This window comes from Oncorhynchus keta, chromosome 23 (genome assembly GCF_023373465.1).
Source record: "Oncorhynchus keta strain PuntledgeMale-10-30-2019 chromosome 23, Oket_V2, whole genome shotgun sequence".
Taxonomy (NCBI): Eukaryota; Metazoa; Chordata; class Actinopteri; order Salmoniformes; family Salmonidae; genus Oncorhynchus; species Oncorhynchus keta.
Window position 1 is genome coordinate 12658348 of NC_068443.1, and position 26447 is coordinate 12684794.

The window sequence follows — 26447 nt, forward strand, 5'->3', positions numbered from 1 at the left end:
TCCAAGCGGGCTGTCATGTGCCTTTTACTTTGGACTGGCTTCCGTTTGGCCACTCTACCATAAATGCCGATTGGTGGAGTGCTGCAAAGATTGGTTGTCCTTCTGGAAGGTTCTTCTATCTCCACAGAGGAACTTTGGAGCTCTGTCAGAGTGACCACTGGGTGCTGGACTTTCTGACAGGCCGCCCCCAGGTGATGAAGGTTGAAAACATCTCCACTTCGCTGACCCTCAACACTGAGGCCCCACAAGGATGTGAGCTCAGCCCTCTGCTGTACTCCCTGTTCACCCACGACTGTGTGGCCATGCACGGCTCCAACTCAATCATCAAGTTTTCAGACGACACAATGGTAGTGGGCTTGATCACCAATGACGAGACAGCCTACAGGGAGGAGGTGAGGGCTCTGGGAGTGTGGTGTCAGGAAAACAACCTCTCACTCAACGTCAACAAAACAAAACAAAGGAGATGATGAAACAGCAGAGGGAGCACCCCCCTATCCACATCGAAGAGACAGCAGTGAAGAAGGTGGAAAGTTCCTGGGCGTACACATCACAGACAAACTGAAATGGTCCACCCACACAGACAGCATGGTGAAGAAGGCGCAACAGAGCGTGGTGAGGTCTGCACAACGCATCACTGGGGGCAAACTACCTGCTCTCCAGAGGGTGGTGAGGTCTGCACAACGCATCACTGGGGGCAAACTACCTGCTCTCCAGAGGGTGGTGAGGTCTGCACAACGCATCACTGGGGGCAAACTACCTGCTCTCCAGAGGGTGGTGAGGTCTGCACAACGCATCACTGGGGGCAAACTACCTGCTCTCCATGACACCAATAGCACCCGATGTCACAGGAATGCCATGAAGATAATCAAGGACAACAACCACCCGATGTCACACGAAGGCCAAGAAGATAATCAAGGACAACAACCACCCGATGTCACAGGAAGGCCAAGAAGATAATCAAGGACAACAACCACCCGATGTCACAGGAAGGCCAAAAAGATCATCAAGGACAACAACCACCCGATGTCACAGGAAGGCCAAAAAGATCATCAAGGACAACAACCACCCGATGTCACAGGAAGGCCATAAAGATAATCAAGGACAACAACCACCCGAGCCACTGCCTGTTCACCCCGCTTACCATCCAGAAGGCGAGGTCAGTACAGGTGCATTAAAGCTGGGACAGAGAGACTGAAAAACAGTTTATATCTCAAGGCCATCAGACTGCTAAACAGCAATCACTAACTCAGTGATGCTGCCTACATTGGGACCCAATCACTGGCCACTTTAACAAATGGATCACTAGCCACTTTAAATAATGGCACTTTAAATAATGGCACTTTAAATAATGACACTTTAATGTTTACATATCTTACATTACTCATATCACATGTATATAATGTATTTTATACCATCTATTGCACCTTGCCTATCCCGCTCGGCCATCGCTCATCCATATACTTATATGTACATATTCTCATTCACCCCTTTAGATTGGTGTGTATTAGGTAGTTGTTTTGAAATTGTTAGATTACTTGTTAGATGTAACGGTTTTCTTGCGGTGAAGGAGAGGCGGACCAAAACGCAGCGTGGTTCTTATTCATGGTTCTTTAATAAAGAGACTATACATGAATAGACTAACAAAACAAGAAATGTGAAAAACCAAAACAGCCCTATCTGGTGCAAACACAGAGACAGGAACAATCACCCACAAAACCCAACACCAAACAGGCTACCTAAATATGGTTCCCAATCAGAGACAATGACTAACACCTGCCTCTGATTGAGATACATATCAGGCCAAACATAGAAATAGACAAACTAGACATGTAACAGAATGCCCACTCAGATCACACCCTGACCCAACGAAACATATAAACATACAAAGCAAACTATGGTCAGGGTGTGACATTAGATATTACTGCACTGTCGGAAGTAGAAGCAAAAGCATTACGCTACACTCGCATTAACATCTGCTAACCATGTGTATGTGACCAATACAATTTGATTTGGTCACCTCCCTGACCAAGGCCCTTCTCTCCTGATTGCTCAGTGTTGCCAGGCGATCAGCTCTAGGAAGAGTCCTAGTGGTTCCAAAATGCTTTAATTTAAGAATGATGGAGGTCACTGTGTTATTGGGGACCTTCAATGCTACAGAAATGTGTTTGGTGCACTTCCCCAGATCTGTGCCTCGACACAATCCTTTCTCCTTCGACCTCATGGCTTGGCTTTTGCTTTGACATGCTCTGTCAACTGTGGGGCCTTATGTAGACAGGTGTGTGCCTTTCTAAACCATGTCCAACCATTGATGAGGGGAAAATGTATTTAATCCATTTTAGAATAAGGCTGTAACGTAACAAAATGTGGATAAGGGGAAGGGGTCTGAATACTTTCCGAATGCAATGTTTAACAGAAACAGAGAAAATGATTGAGAACACTGGAAAAAGAGAGAGGAATGTGGGATGAGGAATGGAAATAGGAAAGAACAGAGTAAAGGATGTGAAATGCTTAGCCTCTGCATTGGCAGACAGAGAATACTGATGTCTCTCTCTGGTCTCAGGCCACAGCAGGGAGGTGACGATTTATTTACCCACCCAAGGGGAGAAATGGAGAGAGAGAGAGACTGATGGTTTAACACAAGCGTGCGGAGGAGGGGGAGAAAAAGGAGGGAGGAGCGAGAGAAAGCAGGGAGGAGAGAGAGAAAGGAGGGAGGGAGGAGAAGTTGGAAGGACAGATGGAGGAAGGAGGGAGGTAGGAGAGAGAAAGGAGGGAGGAGAGAAAGGACTAAGGGAGGAGAAAGGAGGGAGGAGAGAGGGAGGAGGGAGGAGAGAGAAATTAGGGAGGAGAGAGGGGAAAGGTCAGAGGGAGGAGAGAGAAAGGAGGGAGGAGAGAGTGGAAAGGACAGAGGGAGGAAAGAGGGAATAGGAGGGAGGAGAGAGGGGAAAGGAGGGAGGAGAGAGGGGAAAGGAGGGAGGAGAGAGGGGAAAGGAGGGTGGAGAGAGGGGAAAGGACAGAGGGAGGAGAGAGAAAGAAGGGAGGAGAGAGTGGAAAGGAGGGTGGAGAGAGGGGAAAGGACAGAGAGAGAAGAAAGAAAGGAGGGAGGAGAGAGAGAGAAAGGACGGAGGAGAGGGAGGACAGAGTGTTCTAGGAAGTCAGTAGAGGGGATGGTTTAAGCCAACCTGCAAAGACCTCCACATAAACCACCACAGGGGGTCTGCAGAGACCTCACACATAAACCACCACAGGGAGTCTGCAAAGACCTCACACATAAACCACCACAGGAGTCTGCAAAGACCTCACACATAATCCGCCACAGGGAATCGGCAGAGACCTCCACATAAACCACCACAGGGAGTCTGCAAAGACCTCACACATAAACCACCACAGGGAGTCTGCAAAGACCACCACATAAACCACCACAGGGGTCTGCAAAGACCTCACACATAAACCACCACAGGGAGTCTGCAAAGACCTCCACATAAACCACCACAGGGGGTCTGCAGAGACCTCCACATAAACCACCACAGGGAGTCTGCAAAGACCTCCACATAAACCACCACAGGGAGTCTGCAAAGACCTCCACATAAACCACCACAGGGAGTCTGCAAAGACCTCCACATAAACCACCACAGGGAGTCTGCAAAGACCTCCACATAAACCACCACAGGGGGTCTGCAGAGACCTCCACATAAACCACCACAGGGAGTCTGCAAAGACCTCACACATAAACCACCACAGGGAGTCTGCAAAGACCTCCACATAAACCACCACAGGGAGTCTGCAAAGACCTCCACATAAACCACCACAGGGAGTCTGCAAAGACCTCACACATAAACCACCATAGGGAGTCTGCAAAGACCTCCACATAAACCACCACAGGGAGTCTGCAAAGACCTCACACATAAACCACCATAGGGAGTCTGCAGAGACCTCCACATAAACCACCACAGGGAGTCTGCAGAGACCTCCACATAAATCACCACAGGGAATTAGGCTGTGTGAGAAGGGATATGCAGACAGAGAGAGAATAGGAGGGAGAGAGGTATAGAAAAATTGTGAAATCCTCTCGTTCCATTGTGGTGGTCTCTTCTGTCCCCAGGAGCTGTGAAAACCTCAATGGGAGAAAACAGTAAGAACCATGAAGGGCTGTGAGATGGAGGGTTGAAGAAAAAGGGACTTTGAAGGGAGGGGTGTATCTGAAGGTTGATAAGGGAGGGATGGAGGGAGGAAAGAGGTAGAGGATGTGGGGAATTGAAAGAGGTAGGATGTTAAAAGGAGGAAAGGTTGAACGGGCTGTTGACTGAGATTATGTGGGTCCGTGTGGACAAGATGTGTGTGTGTGTGTGTGTGTGTGTGTGTGTGTGTGTGTGTGTGTGTGTGTGTGTGTGTGTGTGTGTGTGTGTGTGTGTGTGTGTGTGTGTGTGTGTGTGTGTGTGTGTGTGTGTGTGTGTGTGTGAGAGAGAGAGAGAGAGAGAGAGAGAGAGCGTGAGTGCGTGCGTGCGTGCGTGCGTGCGTGTGTGCACGTTTGTGTATTCATGCATGTGTTTGTGCGTGAGTCTGACCTTGAAAAACATGCTGAGGTCGTCCCCTGTGTGGAGGATAATACAGTTAGTCTGGCAGACACAGAGATGGGAACTGACAGTCTGTTTGACATTTTATGGGAGAGGATGCTATTCAGACTCAGGAAGGTCAATAACACACACACACGCGCGCACACGCGCACGCACACGCACACACACACAAACGCGCACTAACACACATTTTATAATACTTTATTAGAATCTGAAAATCACATCACTTTCAAGAAAGATTCAAGCATTTCAAAGGACTTTGTATGCGTGGACACTTGAAGAAAAGATTCAACCATTTCAAAGGACTTTGTATGCGTGGACACTTGAAGAAAAGATTCAACCATTTCAAAGGACTTTGTATGCGTGGACACTTGAAGAAAAGATTCAACCATTTCAAAGGACTTTGTATGCGTGGACACTTGAAGAAAAGATTCAACCATTTCAAAGGACTTTGTATGCGTGGACACTTGAAGAAAAGATTCAAGCATTTTGAATGTTACGTCGTATTTGTGCATCTATGAGTGATGTTCTATGATTCATGTGGTCATTTCATGTTTATGCAAAAATTGTCAGACCGGATGAATTTCTGCCTGCTTCTTTCTCCATCTCTTTCAATAGCTAAAAAAAACCATGAAAACATGAAATACCCCTGGAAATTGAAAGAACATCGCTCAGAGACAAACAAATACAACATATCATTCAAAATGGAGTCTTTTCTTTAAGGATACAGAAAGCACTTTCTTCTCCAAACAGCTAGGCTGACCATAACTGCTGAAACAGCCAATTGCTGTGCTTTAGTCTTAGACAGGCCTGCAATCTGGAGGCCATGTACTGAATGTCAAATATCCAACAAGCTCTCACAGTCTCACGTCAGAATGAATTGTTTATCCATGTTTCAAATTTAGAAGTTGTTCCAAACGTCAAATTTCGAAGGGTTTAAGGTTAAGTTAAGACATCAAGTCAGAATTTTGAAGGTGAGGGTTAAGTTTAGTGGCCGGTTTCCACGCCATCTTCTGATATCCTCAGACATGGATGAACGTCGAATACTGACGTGTAACATGGGTGACCTGCTCTGAATACTGACGTGTAACATGGGTGACCTGCCCTGAATACTGACGTGTAACATGGGTGACCTGCCCTGAATACTGACGTGTAACATGGGTGACCTGCCCTGAATACTGACGTGTAACATGGGTGACCTGCCCTGAATACTGACGTGTAACATGGGTGACCTGCCCTGAATACTGACGTGTAACATGGGTGACCTGCCCTGAATACTGACGTGTAACATGGGTGACCTGCCCTGAATACTGACGTGTAACATGGGTGACCTGCCCTGAATACTGACGTGTAACATGGGTGACCTGCCCTGAATACTGACGTGTAACATGGGTGACCTGCCCTGAATACTGACGTGTAACATGGGTGACCTGCTCTGAATACTGACGTGTAACATGGGTGACCTGCTCTGAATACTGACGTGTAACATGGGTGACCTGCCCTGAATACTGACGTGTAACATGGGTGACCTGCTCTGAATACTGACGTGTAACATGGGTGACCTGCCCTGAATACTGACGTGTAACATGGGTGACCTGCTCTGAATACTGACGTGTAACATGGGTGACCTGCTCTGAATACTGACGTGTAACATGGGTGACCTGCCCTGAATACTGACGTGTAACATGGGTGACCTGCTCTGAATACTGACGTGTAACATGGGTGACCTGCTCTGAATACTGACGTGTAACATGGGTGACCTGCTCTGAATACTGACGTGTAACATGGGTGACCTGCTCTGAATACTGACGTGTAACATGGGTGACCTGCTCTGAATACTGACGTGTAACATGGGTGACCTGCTCTGAATACTGACGTGTAACATGGGTGACCTGCTCTGAATACTGACGTGTAACATGGGTGACCTGCCCTGAATACTGACGTGTAACATGGGTGACCTGCCCTGAATACTGACGTGTAACATGGGTGACCTGCCCTGAATACTGACGTGTAACATGGGTGACCTGCCCTGAATACTGACGTGTAACATGGGTGACCTGCTCTGAATACTGACGTGTAACATGGGTGACCTGCCCTGAATACTGACGTGTAACATGGGTGACCTGCCCTGAATACTGACGTGTAACATGGGTGACCTGCCCTGAATACTGACGTGTAACATGGGTGACCTGCCCTGAATACTGACGTGTAACATGGGTGACCTGCCCTGAATACTGACGTGTAACATGGGTGACCTGCTCTGAATACTGACGTGTAACATGGGTGACCTGCTCTGAATACTGACGTGTAACATGGGTGACCTGCCCTGAATACTGACGTGTAACATGGGTGACCTGCTCTGAATACTGACGTGTAACATGGGTGACCTGCTCTGAATACTGACGTGTAACATGGGTGACCTGCTCTGAATACTGACGTGTAACATGGGTGACCTGCTCTGAATACTGACGTGTAACATGGGTGACCTGCTCTGAATACTGACGTGTAACATGGGTGACCTGCTCTGAATACTGACGTGTAACATGGGTGACCTGCTCTGAATACTGACGTGTAACATGGGTGACCTGCCCTGAATACTGACGTGTAACATGGGTGACCTGCTCTGAATACTGACGTGTAACATGGGTGACCTGCCCTGAATACTGACGTGTAACATGGGTGACCTGCCCTGAATACTGACGTGTAACATGGGTGACCTGCCCTGAATACTGACGTGTAACATGGGTGACCTGCTCTGAATACTGACGTGTAACATGGGTGACCTGCCCTGAATACTGACGTGTAACATGGGTGACCTGCCCTGAATACTGACGTGTAACATGGGTGACCTGCCCTGAATACTGACGTGTAACATGGGTGACCTGCCCTGAATACTGATGTGTAACATGGGTGACCTGCCCTGAATACTGACGTGTAACATGGGTGACCTGCCCTGAATACTGACGTGTAACATGGGTGACCTGCCCTGAATACTGACGTGTAACATGGGTGACCTGCCCTGAATACTGACGTGTAACATGGGTGACCTGCTCTGAATACTGACGTGTAACATGGGTGACCTGCCCTGAATACTGACGTGTAACATGGGTGACCTGCTCTGAATACTGACGTGTAACATGGGTGACCTGCTCTGAATACTGACGTGTAACATGGGTGACCTGCCCTGAATACTGACGTGTAACATGGGTGACCTGCTCTGAATACTGACGTGTAACATGGGTGACCTGCCCTGAATACTGACGTGTAACATGGGTGACCTGCCCTGAATACTGACGTGTAACATGGGTGACCTGCCCTGAATACTGACGTGTAACATGGGTGACCTGCTCTGAATACTGACGTGTAACATGGGTGACCTGCCCTGAATACTGACGTGTAACATGGGTGACCTGCTCTGAATACTGACGTGTAACATGGGTGACCTGCTCTGAATACTGACGTGTAACATGGGTGACCTGCCCTGAATACTGACGTGTAACATGGGTGACCTGCCCTGAATACTGACGTGTAACATGGGTGACCTGCCCTGAATACTGACGTGTAACATGGGTGACCTGCCCTGAATACTGACGTGTAACATGGGTAACCTGCCCTGAAATATCAGTTCTACTAACTTCTACCTTTCGCACGCACACACACGCACGCACACACACACACACACACACACACACACACACACACACACACACACACACACACACACACACACACACACACACACACACACACACACACACACACACACACACACACACACACACACACTGCCTGTAAACCAGTTAAATGAGGTGTTAACCAGCCTCATGGCTGTGGTGTAGAGTTGATATGTAAGGGAATACCCCCCTGTATTGGACAAAAATGAATGGCATGTCATTGGCATCGGACAAACCATATACACATTGGCCAATACCACCCAATTCGGCGTTGATTCATGCAAAGTGTATTGCAAATGCCATATGGTAATTGCCAGTTGTAACACTTTAAAAATTCAACAGGGGGCAAATGCGCTCCACCGGGGTTTTTCATATTGGAGATGTAACCCAAATTAATGTCCAAAAGTAAAATTTTGAAAAAATGAACTTTTTTTCAAAAACTTATCACCCCTTAAAAAAGTGCTTTCTGGACCGTTTTTCGAAATTCTTTCGATTTTTTTGTCAATTACACATGTGTAAGAACTGTATGAATATACTTTTGTCCAATTTTATTATCATAATTTTTTTAAAAAAATTATATGCGCATAAGGAATATGTTTTGTCCAATTCCAATATGATTTCATAGGAAGTCAAAGTCAAAAGTCAAAAATGTCAAAATTTTGTAAAAACTTCACACACCCATAAAAAGTGCTTTCTGGACCGTTTTTCGAAATTCTTTCGATTTTTTGTCAATTACACATGTGTAAGAACTGTATGAATATACTTTTGTCCAATTTTATTATCATAATTTTTTTTTTTTTTTTTTTTTTACATGCGCATAAGGAATATGTTTTGTCCAATTCCAATATGATTTCATAGGAAGTCAAAGTCAAAAGTCAAAAATGTCAAAATTTTGTAAAAACTTCACACACCCTTAAAAAGTGCTTTCTGGACCGTTTTTGAAATTCTTTCAATTTTTTTTTGTCAATTACACATGTGTAAGAACTGTATGAATATACTTTTGTCCAATTTTATTATCATATTTTTTTATATATTTTTTTAAATTGTGCATAAGGATTTTTTTGTGGGCCAAATGACGTAAGAAATTTGACATGCTCAAAAATCCTGCAGAAATGCAAAATTGACTGGCCTGATGAACTCGGGATGGCCGGGCAGTGATAGTTGTTCCTTTCCATCACTCGTTGTGTTGACTTCATCATGTCCATTTTGTGATGTTTTTCACTATATAATCATATTGCAAGTGCACGTGCATTTGCAATATGTTTCAATGTGCATTTACCATATGAAATTTGACCTTGCTCAAAAATGCAAAATTGACTGGTCTGATGAACACAGGATGGCCGAGCAGTGATAGTTGTACATTTCCATCACTCGTTGTGTTGATTTCATCATCTCCGTTAGGTGATGTTTTTACACTATAGAATCATATTGCAAATGCACGTGCATTGTTGTGCAACTGGTAACCCAAAAATAAAAATATGGTTGTAAATGCATTTACCGGTCATTCTGATATTAATGCTCGCTATGGGAACACAGGATGGCCGGGCAGTGATAGTTGTACATTTCCATCACTCGTTGTGTTGATTTCATCATGTCCATTAGGTGATGTTTTTACACTATAGAATCATATTGCAAGTGCGCGCGCATTTGCAATATGTTTCAATGTGCATTTACCATATGAAATTTGACATGCTCAAAAATGCTAAATTGACTGGTCTGATGGACACAGGATGGCCGAGCAGTGATAGTTGTACATTTCCATCACTCGTTGTGTTGATTTCATCATGTCCATTAGGTGATGTTTTTTCACTATAGAATCATATTGCAAGTGCGCGCGCATTTGCAATATGTTTCAATGTGCATTTACCATATGAAATTTGACATGCTCAAAAATGCAAAATTGACTGGTCTGATGAACACAGGATGGCTGAGCAGTGATAGTTGTACATTTCCATCACTCGTTGTGTTGATTTCATCATGTCCATTTGTTTATGTTTTCTCACTTTTGCAAAGTCACTGTGCATTTGCAATATGGTTCAATGGGCAGGTACCATCACGAATTTGTCATGCTATAAAAATCCTGCAGGAATGTGAAATTGACTGGCCCGATGAACTCGGGATAGCTGGGCAGTGATTCTGGTTCATCTCCATGGCTCGTTAGGGTTGATTTCAGAATGTCACTTTTGGTGATGGTCCCTCTCCGTTTAAACATATTGCTAATGTACAAAAGTCAACTAGCAAGTCAGTGTCCATCAGTCAATTAGATGTCATTTGACACCAAACTGATACCAATTGACACCAAACCCACTTTTTCCAACTCATTTAGAAGCCAACTATCATATATGTCAGAGCAGGCCCATAATTCACAGCGCCTTTAGTTTAAAACATAATAAAACGTAAAACACATAGTTACGTTCTAGCTGCGGGTCCAGGTCAGACATTATGTGAAGGCCTATGTGAGGCGACCCCGAATCCCGAGTTTCGGCTCGATAGGTCCTTCGGTGCCCGAGTAAAACCCTAATTGGTGCTGAAAATCCACTTTTTCCATGCCTTGCTATGGGGTCCTTGAATGAGCTATCGGACCGAAACGTTGGGGTCCGTCTCTATGGGCCGAGCCGGTTCCAATGCACCTAGTCTTGTGTCTCTGAGACTTTTCTAAATGTCGCCATTTTCGTAATGGTCAAAATGAATTGAAATCATTGCAAATGTACGAGGCTATTTCTCGGTCCGAGAACCTTCTAGAGCCACCTAACTCACCACGCACTATCGACCCGAGGTCTAGAACAGGTTTCTAAAGTTTCGGAACTCTAGGTCTGACGGTTCTTTTTAGCTCGAACAAAGCTAACTATTGGAGGCACTGTCTGTCTCTACAACCCCAATACGTCCCTCCTTCCAAGTTGTGTGTCTGTGTGATTTAGTTTTCCTTTGAAATTTTATGGGAAAAATGACTGATTTACAGTTCATGGGGGTTGCCTAATCACACATATGAAGTTTTGGACAGATCTGACTTTTTAACCCCTCGAAACAGCCCCTGAGACACCAATTAAGGCACTTCCGGTTGGCACAGGAAGCTATAAGTCAACACATATCCTCACTGGGCTATGCTTTTACAGAATCCTGTGTTTTAAGTCCTTACGTTAAGAATTGACTGATTTACACAGGGTTGAATGCACTATGTCTATCAAACTGCAGGCAGGTAATGGAAAAACACTTTTAGGGTGATTTTAACCACTTCCGGTTGGTCCAGGAAGCCTAGAATCAACACAGGTAGACCTCATACTGGCCTGATGGACTGTTACCAAAGACAGGTTCATACGGCATTCATAACCCATATAGACTTCAGGTTGAATTTAGGGGTGCAGGCAATGTATTCCTATGGGGAGAGAAATCAATGCAAACTATTTGAAGTAAACACCTTCTTTTAACTATTAAGGGTTAATGCCACACGGTCAAGGTTAGGCTTGCACGGATCGGAAGGACCTTAGGAACGTACCTGAGGTCGAATTGTGCTTCTCACCTCACTGTCACCCAAAAGCAAATACGTTGTGGGGCAGGCTTCATTTGGGCCTACTTTTCTCGCTGCGCTCAGACCGAGCGAGCTGGTCACCGTTGAACACAAACATTATGTTTATGCCAAAGAACCACACTTTTTCACTCCATCCTTGCTGTGTGTGCGTGACTTTTCTTTGACATCTGCTGGGAGAAATGACTGATTTACAGTTTAGCCTGGTCACACATATGAAGTTTTGGAGAGATGTGACTTTTCTAACCCTTCAAAACAGACAGTGTGACCCAATTAAAGGCACTTCCGGTTGGCACAGGAAGCTATAAGTAAACACATGTCTTGATTGACATAGCCACTTACAGAATCCTGAGTTTTAAGTCTTTAAGTTAAGAATTGACTGATCTACACAGGGTTGAATGCACTATGTCTATCAAACTGCATGCAGTGTATGGATCAACACTGATAAGGTGATTTCAACCACTTCCGGTTGCTTCAGGAAGCTTATAATTGGCACAGGTAGACCTCATAGTGGTCTGATGGACTGTCATAGAAGACAGGTTCATAAGTCATTCATAACCCACATAGGCTTCAGGTTGAATTTAGCAGGCAATGTATTCCTATGGGGAGAGAAGTCAATGCAAACTCTTTGAAGTAAACACCTTCTTTTAACTATTAAGGGTTAATGCCACACGGTCAACGTTAGTCTTCTAAGAACGTACCACACCCTAACGGTTCTCTCACTGTCACCCAAAAGCAAATGACATTGAGGGCCAGGCTCCTTTGCGCCTTCTTTTTTTCAAGGTCGCTGCACTCAGAGCGAGCTGGTCAAGAACTCTGCACAGCCTGGAGACTATGGTGATGCCATTTTTTGTGTTGATTTCAGAATGCCATTTTGGTGATGGTCCCTCTCCGAAACATATTGCTAATGACAAAAGTCAACTAGATTTCCACAGTCAATTAGATGTCATTCTGACACCAAACTGATACCAATTGACACCAAACCCACTTTTTTTCAACTCATTTAGAAGCCAACTCACATATGTCAGAGCAGGCCCATAATTGATTAGTTTAAAACATAATAAAAACGTAAAACACATAGATTCTAGCTGAGGTCAGACATTATGTGAAGGCCTAACCCCGAATCCCGAGTTTCGGCTCGAAACCCTAGCCTTGCTATGGGGTCCTTGAATGAGCTATCCCCTTCCAATGCACCTAGTCTTGTGTCTCTGAGACTTTTCTAAATGAAATGTACGAGGCTATTTCTCGGTCCGAGAACCTTCTAGAGCCACCTAACTCACCACGCACTATCGACCCGAGGTCTAGAACAGGTTTCTAAAGTTTCGGAACTCTAGGTCTGACGGTTCTTTTTAGCTCGAACAAAGCTAAGTTGTGTGTCTGTGTGATTTAGTTTTCCTTTGAAATTTTATGGGAAAAATGACTGATTTACAGGGAAACTTTTTTAACCCTGGTTTGTGTCTCTGAGACTTTTCTAAATGTCGTTCTTTTGAATAAATCATTGCTGAGGCTATTTCAAACCTTCTAGGGTTGCTTCCCCTCCTTCCAAGTTGTGTGTCTGTGTGATTTATTTTCCTTGGTTGTCACAGGAAGCTATAAGTCAACACATATCCTCACTGGGCTATGCTTTTACAGAATCCTGAGTTTTAAGTCCTTACGTTAAGAATTGACTGATTTACACAGGGTTGAATGCACTATGTCTATCAAACTGCAGGCAGGTAATGGAAAAACACTTTTAGGGTGATTTTAACCACTTCCGGTTGGTCCAGGAAGCTTAGAATCAACACAGGTAGACCTCATACTGGCCTGATGGACTGTTACCAAAGACAGGTTCATACGGCATTCATAACCCATATAGACTTCAGGTTGAATTTAGGGGTAAAGGCAATGTATTCCTATGGGGAGAGAAATCAATGCAAACTTTTGAAGTAAACACCATCTTTTAACTATTAAGGGTTAATGCCACACTGTCAACGTTAGGCTTGCACGGATCGGAAGGACCTTAGGAACATACCTGAGGTCGAATTGTGCTTCTCACCCTAACGGTTCTCTCACTGTCACCCAAAAGCAAATGACGTTGTGGGGCAGGCTTCATTTTGGGCCTACTTTTCTAATGGTCGCTGCGCTCAGACCGAGCGAGCTACGGTCAAGCGGGATATCTCGTTGAACTCGGCACGGCCTAGACATTATGTTTATGCCATTGCCTGCTCTCTGTGTCTTTAAGAACCACACTTTTTCACTCCATCCTTGCTGTGTGTGCGTGTGAGAGCTTTTCTTTGACATCTGCTGGGAGAAATGACTGATTTACAGTTCATGAGGGTTACCTAGTCACACATATGAAGTTTTGAAAAGATCTGACCTTTTTAACCCATGGAAACTGCCACTGTGACACCATTAAAGGCACTTCCGGTTGGCACAGGAAGCTATAAATAAACTCATATCATGATTGGGGTATGCCTTTACAGAATCCCGAGTTTTAAGTCTTTACGTTAAGAACTGAGTTATTTACGGAGGGTTTAGTGAGTGTGTGTTATTTCAGAAAATCATAGAAAATCACAGAAATCTCGCAGAGCTCCGCAGCACACTTTAAAAAGATTCGTAAGAACAACCTGCAACTGGATCTGTAACCGCTGAAAAAAAAAAAAAAACACCTATCCGTGAACATCACCAAGGTGTCGTTGTACGATTTCTCTTAAATGACGATAGATAAATGGCTGGTTCTTTTTTTTATTGACACCGGAGGCTCCTTGACTTTGACGTGAAGTGGAAAAATAATTTCTCTATTTTCATTTTGGACCTTTAATCCCAGATAAATGGCCATAACTCAAAAACCGTTGAGGCCTAGACGCCATCTTGTTCGGGGCCAACTGCCCATTATGCCGCCCCTACGCTCACCGAGTTTCGGCTTCTAAATATTTTCAGTTTTCGAGATAAGGCCCCGTCGTGAATCGTGATGTTTTGTAGCAATAGCCATATGATTGCTTATGCCCTCTTGTGGGAATTTCCGGGACATGGGAAAAATGACATAAATCTTATTATTTTTGTAAAACGGAAACCGAATGTCCGACAACGTTCATTTGATGACTTCCTGGTAGGTCCGGCCCTGCCGCTCGGCCCGACGCCGTCCGCGAATTTTACAAACGATTTCGGACGTCTAGTAAGGGACCGTACATTTGCAATATGGACTTTCTCACTAACCATACAGGTACTGCCGAATTCTTCCCTTAAGGTATGGAATGCTCATGAAGAGGAGTTTTATGATCCCAGCTTTCCACTTCATTAAGCCACAATGACAGAACAACTCACAGGGTGTGTGTATATGTGTGTTTGTGTGTGTGACCCTGTGGTAAACATTGTTTAGCTGTGTTTTGGTTTGAGGTAAATCTTCAGCAATGAACCTATCGGTCCACTGGTTCCTACTCTGTCACACTGAATGAAAGAGACTCAGCATTAGCTCTGTTTAGAAGGCTTGGTGTGTCTGTGTGTGTGTGTTTCAGCCTGAAATAAGTAGATTTTCTCCCTCTCTTCCCCCCTTTCCTCCTCTCTCTCTCCCTTCCTACCTCCCCTCACTCTCTCTCCCTCTCTCCATCTCTTTCTCCCTCTCTCCATCTCTTTCTCCCTCTCTTTCTCCCTCTCCATCTCTTTCTTCCTCCCTCTCTCCATCACTCTCTCCATCTCTTTCTCCCTCTCTCCATCTCTTTCTCCCTCTCTTTCTCCCTCTTTCCATCTCTTTCTCCCTCTCTTTCTCCCTCTCTCCATCTCTTTCTCCCTCTCTTCCTCCCTCTCTCCATCTCTTTCTCCCTCTCTTTCTCCCTCTCTCCATCACTCTCTCCATCTCTTTCTCCCTCTCTCCGTCTCTTTCTCCCTCTCTTTCTCCCTCTCTCCATCTCTTTCTCCCTCTCTTTCTCCCTCTCTTCCTCCCTCTCTCCATCTCTTTCTCCCTCTCTTTCTCCCTCTCTCCATCACTCTCTCCATCTCTTTCTCCCTCTCTCCATCTCTTTCTCCCTCTCTTTCTCCCTCTCTCCATCTCTTTCTCCCTCTCTTTCTCCCTCTCTCCATCTCTTTCTTCCTCCCTCTCTCCATCACTCTCTCCATCTCTTTCTCCCTCTCTCCATCTCTTTCTCCCTCTCTTTCTCCCTCTTTCCCTTCTTGCCTTGTCTCTCAGATCGTTCACAGCTTTGTGGAAGTTACCTGTGCCGCTGATGTTTAGGCCAAGGTATGTATAGGTTTTTGTGGGCTCTAGGGCAATGGTGTCTAGATGGAATTTGTATTTGTGGTTCTGGCAACTGGACCTTTTTTGGAACACCATTATTTTTGTCTTACTGAGGTTTACTTTCAAGGCCCACATTATCTGTGCAGAAGATCTAGGTGCTGCTATAGGCCCTCATTGTTGGGGACAAAAGCACCAGATCATCAACAAACAGTAGACATTTGACTTCAGATTCTAGTAGAGTGAGGCTGGGTGCTGCAAACTGTTCTTGTGCCTTTGCCAATTTGTTGATATAAAGTGCCTTTGGAAAGTATACAGACCCCTTGACTTTTTACACATTTTGTTAGGTCACAGCCTCAATCTACACACAATCTACACACAATACCCCATAGGATTTTAGAAATGTTTGCAAATGTATACTTGTTTTTGAATGAAATACCACATTGACATAACTATGCAGATCCTCTACTTAGTACTTTGTTAATGCAACTTTGGCAGCAATAACAGCCACAAATATTCTTGGGTATGATGCTACAAGCCTGGCACATCTGTATTTGGGGAGTTTTTCCCATTATTCTCTGCACATCCTCTCAAGCTCTATCAGCGTGGATGGGGAGCGTTGCTGCACAGCTATTTTCAGATCTCTCCAGAGATGTTTGATCGGGTTCATGTCCGGGCTCTGGCTGTGCCACTCAAGGACATTCAGAGACATGTTCCGAAGCCACTTCTTCATTATCTTGGCTGTGTGCTTAGGGTTGTTGTCCTGTTGGAAGGTGAACCCTTGTCCCAGTCTGAGGTCCTGAGCACTCTGGAACAGGTATTCATCAAGGATCTCTCAGTGCTTTTCTTTTCCTCGATCCTGACTAGTCTCCCAGTCCTTGCCGGGGAAAAACATCCCCACAGCATGATGCTGTCACCACCATGCTTCACCGTAGGGATGGTGCCAGATTTCCTCCAGATGTGACGCTGGCATTCAGACCAAAGAGTTTCATCTTGGTTTCATCAGACCAGGGAATCTTGTTTCTCCAAGCGGGCTGTCATGGCCACTCTACTATAAAGGCCCGATTGTTGGAGTGTTGCAGAGATGGTTGTCCTTCTGGAAGGTTCTCCTATCTCCACAGAGGAACTCTAAATCTCTGTCAGAGTGACCACCGGGTTCTTGGTCACCTCCCTGACGAAAGTCCCTTCTCTCCTGATTGCTCAGTGTTGCCAGGCGGCCAGCTCTAGGAAGAGTCCTAGTGGTTCCAAACTTCTTCCATTTAACAATGATGGAGGCCACTGTGTTCTTGTGGACCTTCAGTGCTGCAGAAATGTTTTGGTACCATTCCCCAGATCTGTGCCTAGACACAAGCCTGTTTCGGAGCTCTACGGACAATTCCTTCGACCTCATGGCTTGGTTTTTGCTCTGACATGCACTGTCAAATGTGGGACCTCATATAGACAGGTGTATGCCTTGCCAAATCATGTCCAATCAATTGAATTTACCACACGTGGACTCCAATCAATTTGAAAAAACATCTCAAGGATGATCAATGGAAGCAGTATGCACCTGAGCTCAATTTCAAGTCTCATAGCAAAGGGTATGTTTAGATTTTTTTTTGTTATAAATGTACAAACATTTCTAAAAACCTGTTTCACTTTATTATGGGTTATTGTGTATAGATTTTTAATTTAACCAATTTTAGAATAAGGCTGTAACATAACAACATGTGGAAAAAGTCAAGGGGTCTGAATACTTTCCAAAGGCACTGTATATGTTGAAGAGGGTGGGGCTCAACCTGCATCCCTGTCTCACCCCACAGCCATGTGGAAAGAAATGTGTGTGTTTGTTGCCAATTTTAACCGCACACTTGTTGTTTATGTACATCAATTTTATAATGTCTTGTGTTTTTACCCCAACATTGCTTTACATCAATTTGTATAGCAGACCCTAATGCCAAATTGAGTCAAAATTATTTTTGAAATCAACAAAGCATGAGAAGACTTTGCCTTTGTTTGGTTTGTTTGTTTGTCAATTAGGGTGTGCAGGGTGAAAATGTGGTCTGTCGTATGGTAATTTGGTAAAAAGCCAATTTGACATTTGCTCAGTATATTGTTTTCACTCAGGAAATGTATGAGTCTGCTGTTAATTATAATGCAGAGGATTTTCGTTAACTCAGATCCCATGGTTGTTATTGGGGGTCAGATTTGTCTCCACTTCTGTGGATTGGGGTGATCAGTCCTCGGTTCCAAATATTGGGAAAATGCCAGAGCTGAGGATGATGTTAAAGAGTATAAGGATAGCCAATTGGAATTTGTTGTCTGTATATTTTATCATTTATGATACCATCAACACCACAGGTCTTTCTGTATTTTTCAATGTAGTTCATTCAATTCTCTCTCTCTCTCTCTCTCTCTCTCTCTTCTCTCTCTCTCTCTCTCTCTCTCTCTCTCTCTCTCTCTCTCTCTCTCTTCTAGCTATTGTGCTACTGGATGATAACTAAGTTTCAATAAAAACAGAGACGGAAGAACAGACTAAACACACTGACTCTCTCTCAATTTCCCTCCGATTCCCCCTTATTCTGTTCTGTTTACATCATTTACTTTCTTAGCTGCCTTTTCTCAGATATCATTCACAGGCCAGAGAACGACTCAATTTATTTTTCTTCTGTTGTTAATTCAGGTTTTCTTGGCAGGGTAGCCTAGTGGTTAGAGCGTTGGACTAGTAACCGGAAGGTTGCAAGTTCAAACCCCCGAGCTGACAAGGTACAAATCTGTCGTTCTGCCCCTGAACAGGCAGTTAACCCACTGTTCCTAGGCAGTCATTGAAAATAAGAATTTGTTCTTAACTGACTTGCCTGGTTAAATAAAGGTAAAATAAAATATAAAAAATAATAATTGTGCATTATAAGACCATTGTATCTTTTCAATCTATGGTGGTGGGACGCTCAGCTGTCATTCAGTGTCCAGTAACATTATATCATGGCCTATCACTTATTTACAATGAGTGAAGGACTCACCTCACCTCTCTGTCACACGGGGGAGTCTGGCTGCCTTCCCTTTCCCTCATCACCTGTTCTCTTGAAGTAAAGACTCGTGTTCCTCGTCCTTCATTGTATGATTAATGTGGGTCGAGCAGTTTCACCTGTCTAACTAGACTGTGTGTGTGTGTGTGTGTGTGTGTGTGTGTGTGTGTGTGTGTGTGTGTGTGTGTGTGTGTGTGTGTGTGTGTGTGTGTGTGTGTGTGTGTGTGTGTGTGTGTGTGTGTGTGTGTGTGTGTGTAACGTAAGTGTGGGTGTGTGTGTGTGTGCGTGTGTAATATATGTGTGGGTGTACTGTGCGGGTATGTGTGTTCCTCGTCCCTCATCAAAGGTTAATGCAGGTCAAGTAGTTTCACCTTCCTCTTTAATAATGCAACTCAATTAATGACCATCCAAAGGAACCAGTGGCACAACTCTCCTCCTCTCTCCTCTCATCATGTCTCCTTTCCTCTCCTCTCCTCTCTCGTCTCCCCTCTCATTTCTCCTCTCCTCTCCTCTCCTCTCCTCTCCTCTCTCTCCTCTCTCCTCTCCTCTCCTCTCCTCTCCTCTCCTCTCCCTCCCCTCTCCCTCTCCTCTCCTCTCCTCTCCTCTCTCATTTCCTCTCCTTTCTCCTCTCTCCTTTCCTCTCCTCTCTCCTCTCTCATTTCCTCTCCTTTCTCCTCTCCTCTCTCCTTTCCTCTTCTCTCTCCGTTCCTGTCCTCTATCCTCCTCTCTCCTCTCATCCTCTCTCCTTTCCTCTCTCCTCTCCTCCCATCTCTCCTCTCATTTCCTCTCCTCTCCTCCTCTCTTCTCTCCTCCTCTCTCCTTTCCCCTCCTCTCTCCCCTCCTCCCCTCTCATTTCCTCTCCTCTGTCCTCTCCTCCTCTCCCCTCTCCTCCTCTCCTTTCTTCTCCTTTCTCCTCTTACCACCCTCCACTCATTTCCTCTCACTCTCCTCTGTGTGTGTGTGTGTGTGTGTGCATCCTTGTGGGTGTATGCGTGTGTGTGCACATGTGTGCATATAAGTGTGCTTTAACCCTGCCTGCAATTTGAAAAGCCCAGGGTTAGTGATCAGATCTGGTATGCTGTCAGTGAGCTGTGGCAAATTAATAGAAATGTTTCATCAAAATAGCTTTTGACCATTTGGATTACTGTATAATGTGTCCTGGCTGGCTGACATGGTGATGGATGTTGTGTTTGTGTAGCAGGAGAGGGACAGTAGATTTAAGCATTAAGGCACGGGGGGGGGGTAGTATATGGCCAATATACCACTGCTAAGGGATGTCCTTATGCACGACGCAACACGGAGTGCCTGGACACAGCCCTTAGCAGTGGCTGTCAGCCAATCAGCATTCAGGGGTCGAACCACCCAGTTTATAATTTAGACAGCCTTGGAATTTTTTCCATTGATATGTTTGTGTGTGTGTGTGTGTGTGTGTGTGTCGCTCTGAGGAAGCTGCCATCCGATGCCATCTGTTGGTCAGGAGAGGAGGGCAGGGGGCAAGAGGCTGCCCTGGGGATGTTAATTATCTGAAACCACATGACACTATAGGCCAGTGCTCGGCCTCTCCTACAAGGGTTTTCTCATTTGTATGTGTGTGTCTGGCTGCATCTGTGTGTGTGTGTGTGTGTGTGTGTGTGTGTGTGTGTGTGTGTGTGTGTGTGTGTGTGTGTGTGTGTGTGTGTGTGTGTGTGTGTGTGTGTGTGTGTGTGTGTGTGTGTGTGTGTGTGTGTGTTGTGTGTGTTTTTTATGCCTTTGGAATAGAAAAAGACCTGAGCAACAAGAATAGGAGTGTGTCGTACTGTGGTTGTTATATACAGGCAGGTCACCCGTGATACAAGTCAGTATTCGACGTCCATCCATGTCTGAGGCCGTCAGGAGATCAATCAAATCAATCAATCAAAAGTATTTATAAATCCCTTCTCACATCAGCTGGTGTCACAAAGTGCTGTAGAGAAACCCAGCCTAAAACCCCAAACAGCAAGCAATGCAGATGTAGAAGCACGGTGGCTAGGAAAAACTCCCTAGAAAGGACGGAACCTAGGAAGAAACCTAGAGAGGAATCATCCTCTGAGGGGTGGTCAGTCCTCTTCTGGCTGTGCCGGGTGGAGATTTTAACAGTACATGGCCAAGATGTTCAAACGTTCATAGATGGCTAGCAGGGTGAAATAATAATAATCACAGTGGTTGTGCAACAGGTCAGCACCTCAGGAGTAAATGTCAGGCTTTTCATAGCCGATCATTCAGAGTTAGAGACAGCAGGTGCGGAAGAGAGAGAGAGTTGAAAACAGCAGGTCTGGGACAGGTAGCACGTCTGGTGAACAGGTCAGGGTTCCATAGGCGCTAGCAGAACAGTTGCTACTGGAGCAGCAGCACAGCCAGGTGGACTGGGGACAGCAAGGAGTCATCAGGCCAGGTAGTCTTGAGTTAGAGACAGCAGGTGCTCAGGTCCTAGGACTCAGGTCCTCCGAGAGAAAGAGAAAAGGGAGGGAAAGAGAGAGAGAGAAAGAGAGAAAGAGAGTTAGAGGGAGCATACTTAAATTAACGCAGGACACCGGATAAGACAGGAGAAATACTCCAGATATAACAGACTGACCCTAGCCCCCGACACATAAACTACTGCAGCATAAATACTGGAGGCTGAGACAGAAGGAGTCGATACCCAAAGTGGCCTCGTCCAATGATACCCCCGGACAGGGCCAACCAGGCAGGATATAACCACACCCACTTTGTCAAAGCACAGCCCCCACACCACTTAGAGGGATATCTTCAACCATCAACCTACTGAGACAAGGCCGAGCATAGCCCATGAACATCTCCCCCATGTCAGTAGATGACATGGAAACCGGCCACTAAGGGCAACACCGAGTGCTGTTACCTTCAAGTAGGTTTCCGTTTTGCTAGGATGGTGTGGACGGGGATGGTGAATGGGTGTAAACATCTGCCACTGATTCCAAATGTTGCAGGTTCGAATCCAGCGAGAGAATAATTCTATTCCAACCCTTACCTTAACCATGCTGAGTTAATGCCTAAACTTAACCTTAAACACTTTTAAATTTAACGTTTGAGAAACATGGATGAACGTTTAATTTTGACGTGAGACTGTGAGAGCTGGTGGTAGACTTAACTGTCAAGTGTACTAAGCTGTAAAGCATCGATTGTCACCAGGGATAAGCAAACGCACGCACACACACATGCCCTGTTCCTCTCAAACATCCACACCTCAGTGTTAGCGTCAGCGTTATCGACAAGACCATGTTTAAACACACAATCTGTGTGTTCTCTCTCGCCACTGTTTGCTATAAGCATTCAATCTCTCTCTCGCTCTCTCTACCTCTTGTTCTCTCTCGCTCTCTTCTTCACTCTCTCTCTCTCTCTCTCTTTTCCTCTCTCAGTCCCCCCATCCCCCCACTCTCAGTAGCTGAATGGCTATTTAAGGACTAGCAGAGCTTAAAGGAGAGTGTTAATCAGTGTTCAATATCTATGACCTGTCCGCTCTGATACACTGTCCTCCATTGGCCTGTTGTTTATAAGTAAAACAATAGGAAGGTTTCTTCCGTTACAGTTCAGAGATTCATTCTCACAATTAGAAATGTGTGTGTCCGTCCCAAACGGCACGCTTTCCCTGTGTAGTGGCTCCAGAGTAGTGCACTATGTAGGGAATATGGTGCTATTTGGGAAGAAGCCTGGGCGGTTTTGTAGAACTCAGCTGCGTAGTATCCAGCATTCACACACGTACGCACGCACACAACGCTGTGAGGGAGCAGCCCTTCAACCACTAGTTCTGCCAAACAACGCTGTGAGGGAGCAGCCCTTCAACCACTAGTTCTGCCAATCAACGCTGTGAGGGAGCAGCCCTTCAACCACTAGTTCTGCCAAACAACGCTGTGAGGGAGCAGCCCTTCAACCACTAGTTCTGCCAAACAACGCTGTGAGGGAGCAGCCCTTCAACCACTAGTTCTGCCAAACAACGCTGTGAGGGAGCAGCCCTTCAACCACTAGTTCTGCCAAACAACGCTGTGAGGGAGCAGCCCTTCAACCACTAGTTCTGCCAATCAACGCTGTGAGGGAGCAGCCCTTCAACCACTAGTTCTGCCAAACAACGCTGTGAGGGAGCAGCCCTTCAACCACTAGTTCTGCCAAACAACGCTGTGAGGGAGCAGCCCTTCAACCACTAGTTCTGCCAAACAACGCTGTGAGGGAGCAGCCCTTCAACCACTAGTTCTGCCAAACAACGCTGTGAGGGAGCAGCCCTTCAACCACTAGTTCTGCCAAACAACGCTGTGAGGGAGCAGCCCTTCAACCACTAGTTCTGCCAAACAACGCTGTGAGGGAGCAGCCCTTCAACCACTAGTTCTGCCAAACAACGCTGTGAGGGAGCAGCCCTTCAACCACTAGTTCTGCCTCACTGCTTCACAAACAGCCCCTTTGAAAGCCTGAGGATCGTTCACCAATGGTGAATACACACACACACATACATCACACTCTGTCAGGGACCATACAGTGGTCACAGGGTAACCTGCACACACAGTATGTGTTGCTATATGTCTTTTTGATGTGTCACATACTAATAAAGTGCAGTTCCCACACACACTCGCACATACAAACGGATGTGAGCACGCACACACACACACGCTTTGGCTTTTCAAGGAAAGGTTATCCGTTCTCCTTGCCTAGCTGCTCTCCTTGATATAAAATACAATTGTCTCAAATCATACACTCCATTGCACAGTAAACTCTTGTTGGCCTTAATGTGGAGTAGCATGGCGTTGGAAGTAGCATTTTCATGTAGGCTTTACTGCATTCTGCTATGGTATCTCATGTCTGTTAGAGAAAGTAGAGAGAACGCCTGAGTGCATGTGTATACGAGTGTGCACTGTGTTTACATGTGTGTAAGAGAGTTAACATGTTGTAGTAGACTGTATTTGTCTGACTGTGTGTGAGAAGCTATAAATCCCTTGACTCTCTCTGTGTAACGTCTTCTTCCAACTCACACTCTCAAACGCGTAGATCCCCTGAACGCAGCTTACTCTCCAGATCCCAATCACCTGAATTTGGATCACCTGTTCACACACCTGTATGTCATTATCACACACTATTTAGTTCAGTTATTTGCACCCCATCATTGTGAGGTATTGTTTGTCTTGTGATACACGTCTAGTCGGAGAGCTGTGGTTTCCGTAATTGAATCCTCCCGTGTATGATACTTTTTGCATGCCTCACTAACGACGCCTTTTGCTATTTCCTGCCTGTACTTTAGCCTATCGGACGTTAGTAACGTCATCCGGGAGATTAAGCAATAGGTAGCTGACAGGAAATCCGATAGGTTAAAGCACAGGCAGGAAATAGCAAAATGCGTCGTTAGTGAGGCAGGCAAAAAGTATCATACACGGGAGGATTCAATTACAGGAAACAGCCTTTTCCCTGCCTGTGTATGTCCTTCTGCCTGCCCCGAAACCCAGCTACCTGCCTCCTCTTTATAAATTAACACCTGCTGCACCCTGCGCTTGAAACCAGCTCTCTGTCTCCCGTCGTGTTCATTTATTTTTATGTATTTATTTTACCTTTATTTAACTAGGCAAGTCAGTTAACTTCTTGCGTCGAGCCATCCCGGATCCGGGATCGTGAATACAGCCTCAAGCTCATTACCATAACGCAACGTTAACTATTCATGAAAATCGCAAATTAAATTAAATGAATCTATTTGCTGTCAAGCTTAGCCTTTTGTTAACAACACTGTCATCTCAGATTTTCAAAATATGCTTCTCAACCATAGCAAACTATTATTTAGCGTTTAGCGTTAGCATTTAGCGTTAGCATTTAGCATTAGCATTTAGCGTTAGCATTAGCAGGCAACATTTTCACAAAAACCAGCAAAAACATTCAATAAATCATTTACCTTTGAAGAACTTCGGATTTTCAATGAGGAGACTCAGATAGCAAATGTTCAGTTTTCCTGAAAGATTAGTTGTGCAGGAGAAATCGGTCCGTTTTCTGCGTCATGTTTGGCTACCAAAAAAAAATAATAATTAATTCATCCAAACGCCAAACTTTCTTCCACATTAACTCCATAATATCGACTGAAACATGGTAAACATTGTTTAGAATCAATCCTCAAGGTGTTTTTCACATATCTCTTCATGATATATAATTCCTGGAAGTCTCCTCTCTGTCTCAATCACATGGATGAATACACTTTCAACAAAGGACACTGGGCGGTAAATGTAGTCTCTTATGGCCAATCTTCCAATGATATGCCTACAAATACGTCACAATGCTGCAGACAACTTGGAGAAACGATAGAAAGGGCAGGCTAATTCGTGGCGCTTTCACAGCCATATAAGGAGACAATGGAAAACAGAGCCTCAAAAATCCTGCTAATTTCCTGTTTGAAGTTGCATCTTGGTTTCGCCTGTAAGATCAGTTCTGGGGCACCCACAGATAATATCTTTGCAGTTTTGAAAACGTCAGAGTGTTTTCTTTCCAAAGCTAGCAATTATATGCATAGTCGAGCATCTTTTTGTGACAAAATATTGCGCTTAAAACGGGCACGTTTTTCTTATCCAATAATGAAATAGCGCCCCCCCTAGCTTCAACTGGTTAAGAACAAATTCTTATTTTCAATGACGGCCTAGGAACAACGCTTTGTTCAGGGGCAGAACAACAGATGTTGTACCTTATCAGCTCGGGGAGTCAATCTTGCACCCTTTCGGTTACTAGTCCAACGCTCTAACCACCAGGCTACGCCGCCTCATTACACTCTGTGATTGGTCTATGAGAGTAATATGACTCCCTCTCTCTGAATTTCATAAAAAAATTGTAAATTGTGAAACATTAAAAAGTTATCCTTTTTAGATAAAACAATATTACATTTATTCTCATGTCACCAAATAATTGATTAAAATACACTGTTTTACAATGAAGGTCCACTGTAGTCTCAATAGCACTCTGTAGAGTAGCACCATGGTGTAGCCAGAGGAAAGCTAGTTTCTGTCCTCCTCTGGGTACATTGACTTCATTACAAAACTATGAGGCTCGTGGTTCTCACCCCCTTCCATAGACTTACACAGTAATTATGACAACTTCCAGAGGACGTCCTCCAACATACAGTGGATTCGGAAAGTATTCAGACCCCTTGACTTTTTCAAAAGTGTTGTTACGTTAGACTTATACTAAAATAGATTAAATAAATCATTTTCCTCATCAATCTACACACAATACCCCATAATGACAAATCGAAAATAGGTTTTCAGAATTTTTTGCAAATGTATAAAAAATATATATTTTTAAACAAGTATGCATTCCCTTTTGTTATGAGACTCAAAATTGAGCTCAGCTGCATCCTGTTTCCATTAGTCATCCTTGAGATGTTTCTACAACTTGATTGGAGTCCACCTGTGGTAAATTCAATTGATTGGACATTATTGGAAAGGGCACACAATTGGTCCCATAGTTGACAGTGCATGTCAGAGC

At 44.8% G+C, this 26447-nt stretch overlaps 2 protein-coding genes across 3 annotated transcripts in view; one reads left to right on the forward strand and one right to left on the reverse strand.

Annotated features, from left to right (window-relative positions):
• Window positions 1-26447, forward strand: part of LOC118401813 (leucine-rich repeat and immunoglobulin-like domain-containing nogo receptor-interacting protein 3) — a 102759-nt gene that overhangs the window by 9351 nt on the left and 66961 nt on the right. The window lies entirely within an intron of this gene.
• Window positions 5527-7411, reverse strand: LOC127911143 (ankyrin repeat, PH and SEC7 domain containing protein secG-like). Its single transcript, XM_052477406.1, has 2 exons — window positions 6926-7411; window positions 5527-6133 (listed from the first exon to the last, which is right to left on the reverse strand). The coding sequence occupies exons 1-2, from the start codon at window positions 7378-7380 to the stop codon at window positions 5527-5529; spliced, it is 1062 nt and encodes a 353-aa protein (XP_052333366.1). The 5' UTR covers window positions 7381-7411.

Excerpts from the sequence above, each read along its gene's own strand:
- LOC127911143 (XM_052477406.1), bottom strand. The coding sequence starts at position 7,380 with ATGTTACACGTCAGTATTCAGGGCAGGTCACCCATGTTACACGTCAGT. Across the intron at positions 6,134-6,925 it reads CACGTCAGTATTCAGAGCAG|GTCACCCATGTTACACGTCA; the intron begins GTCACCCATGTT and ends TATTCAGGGCAG.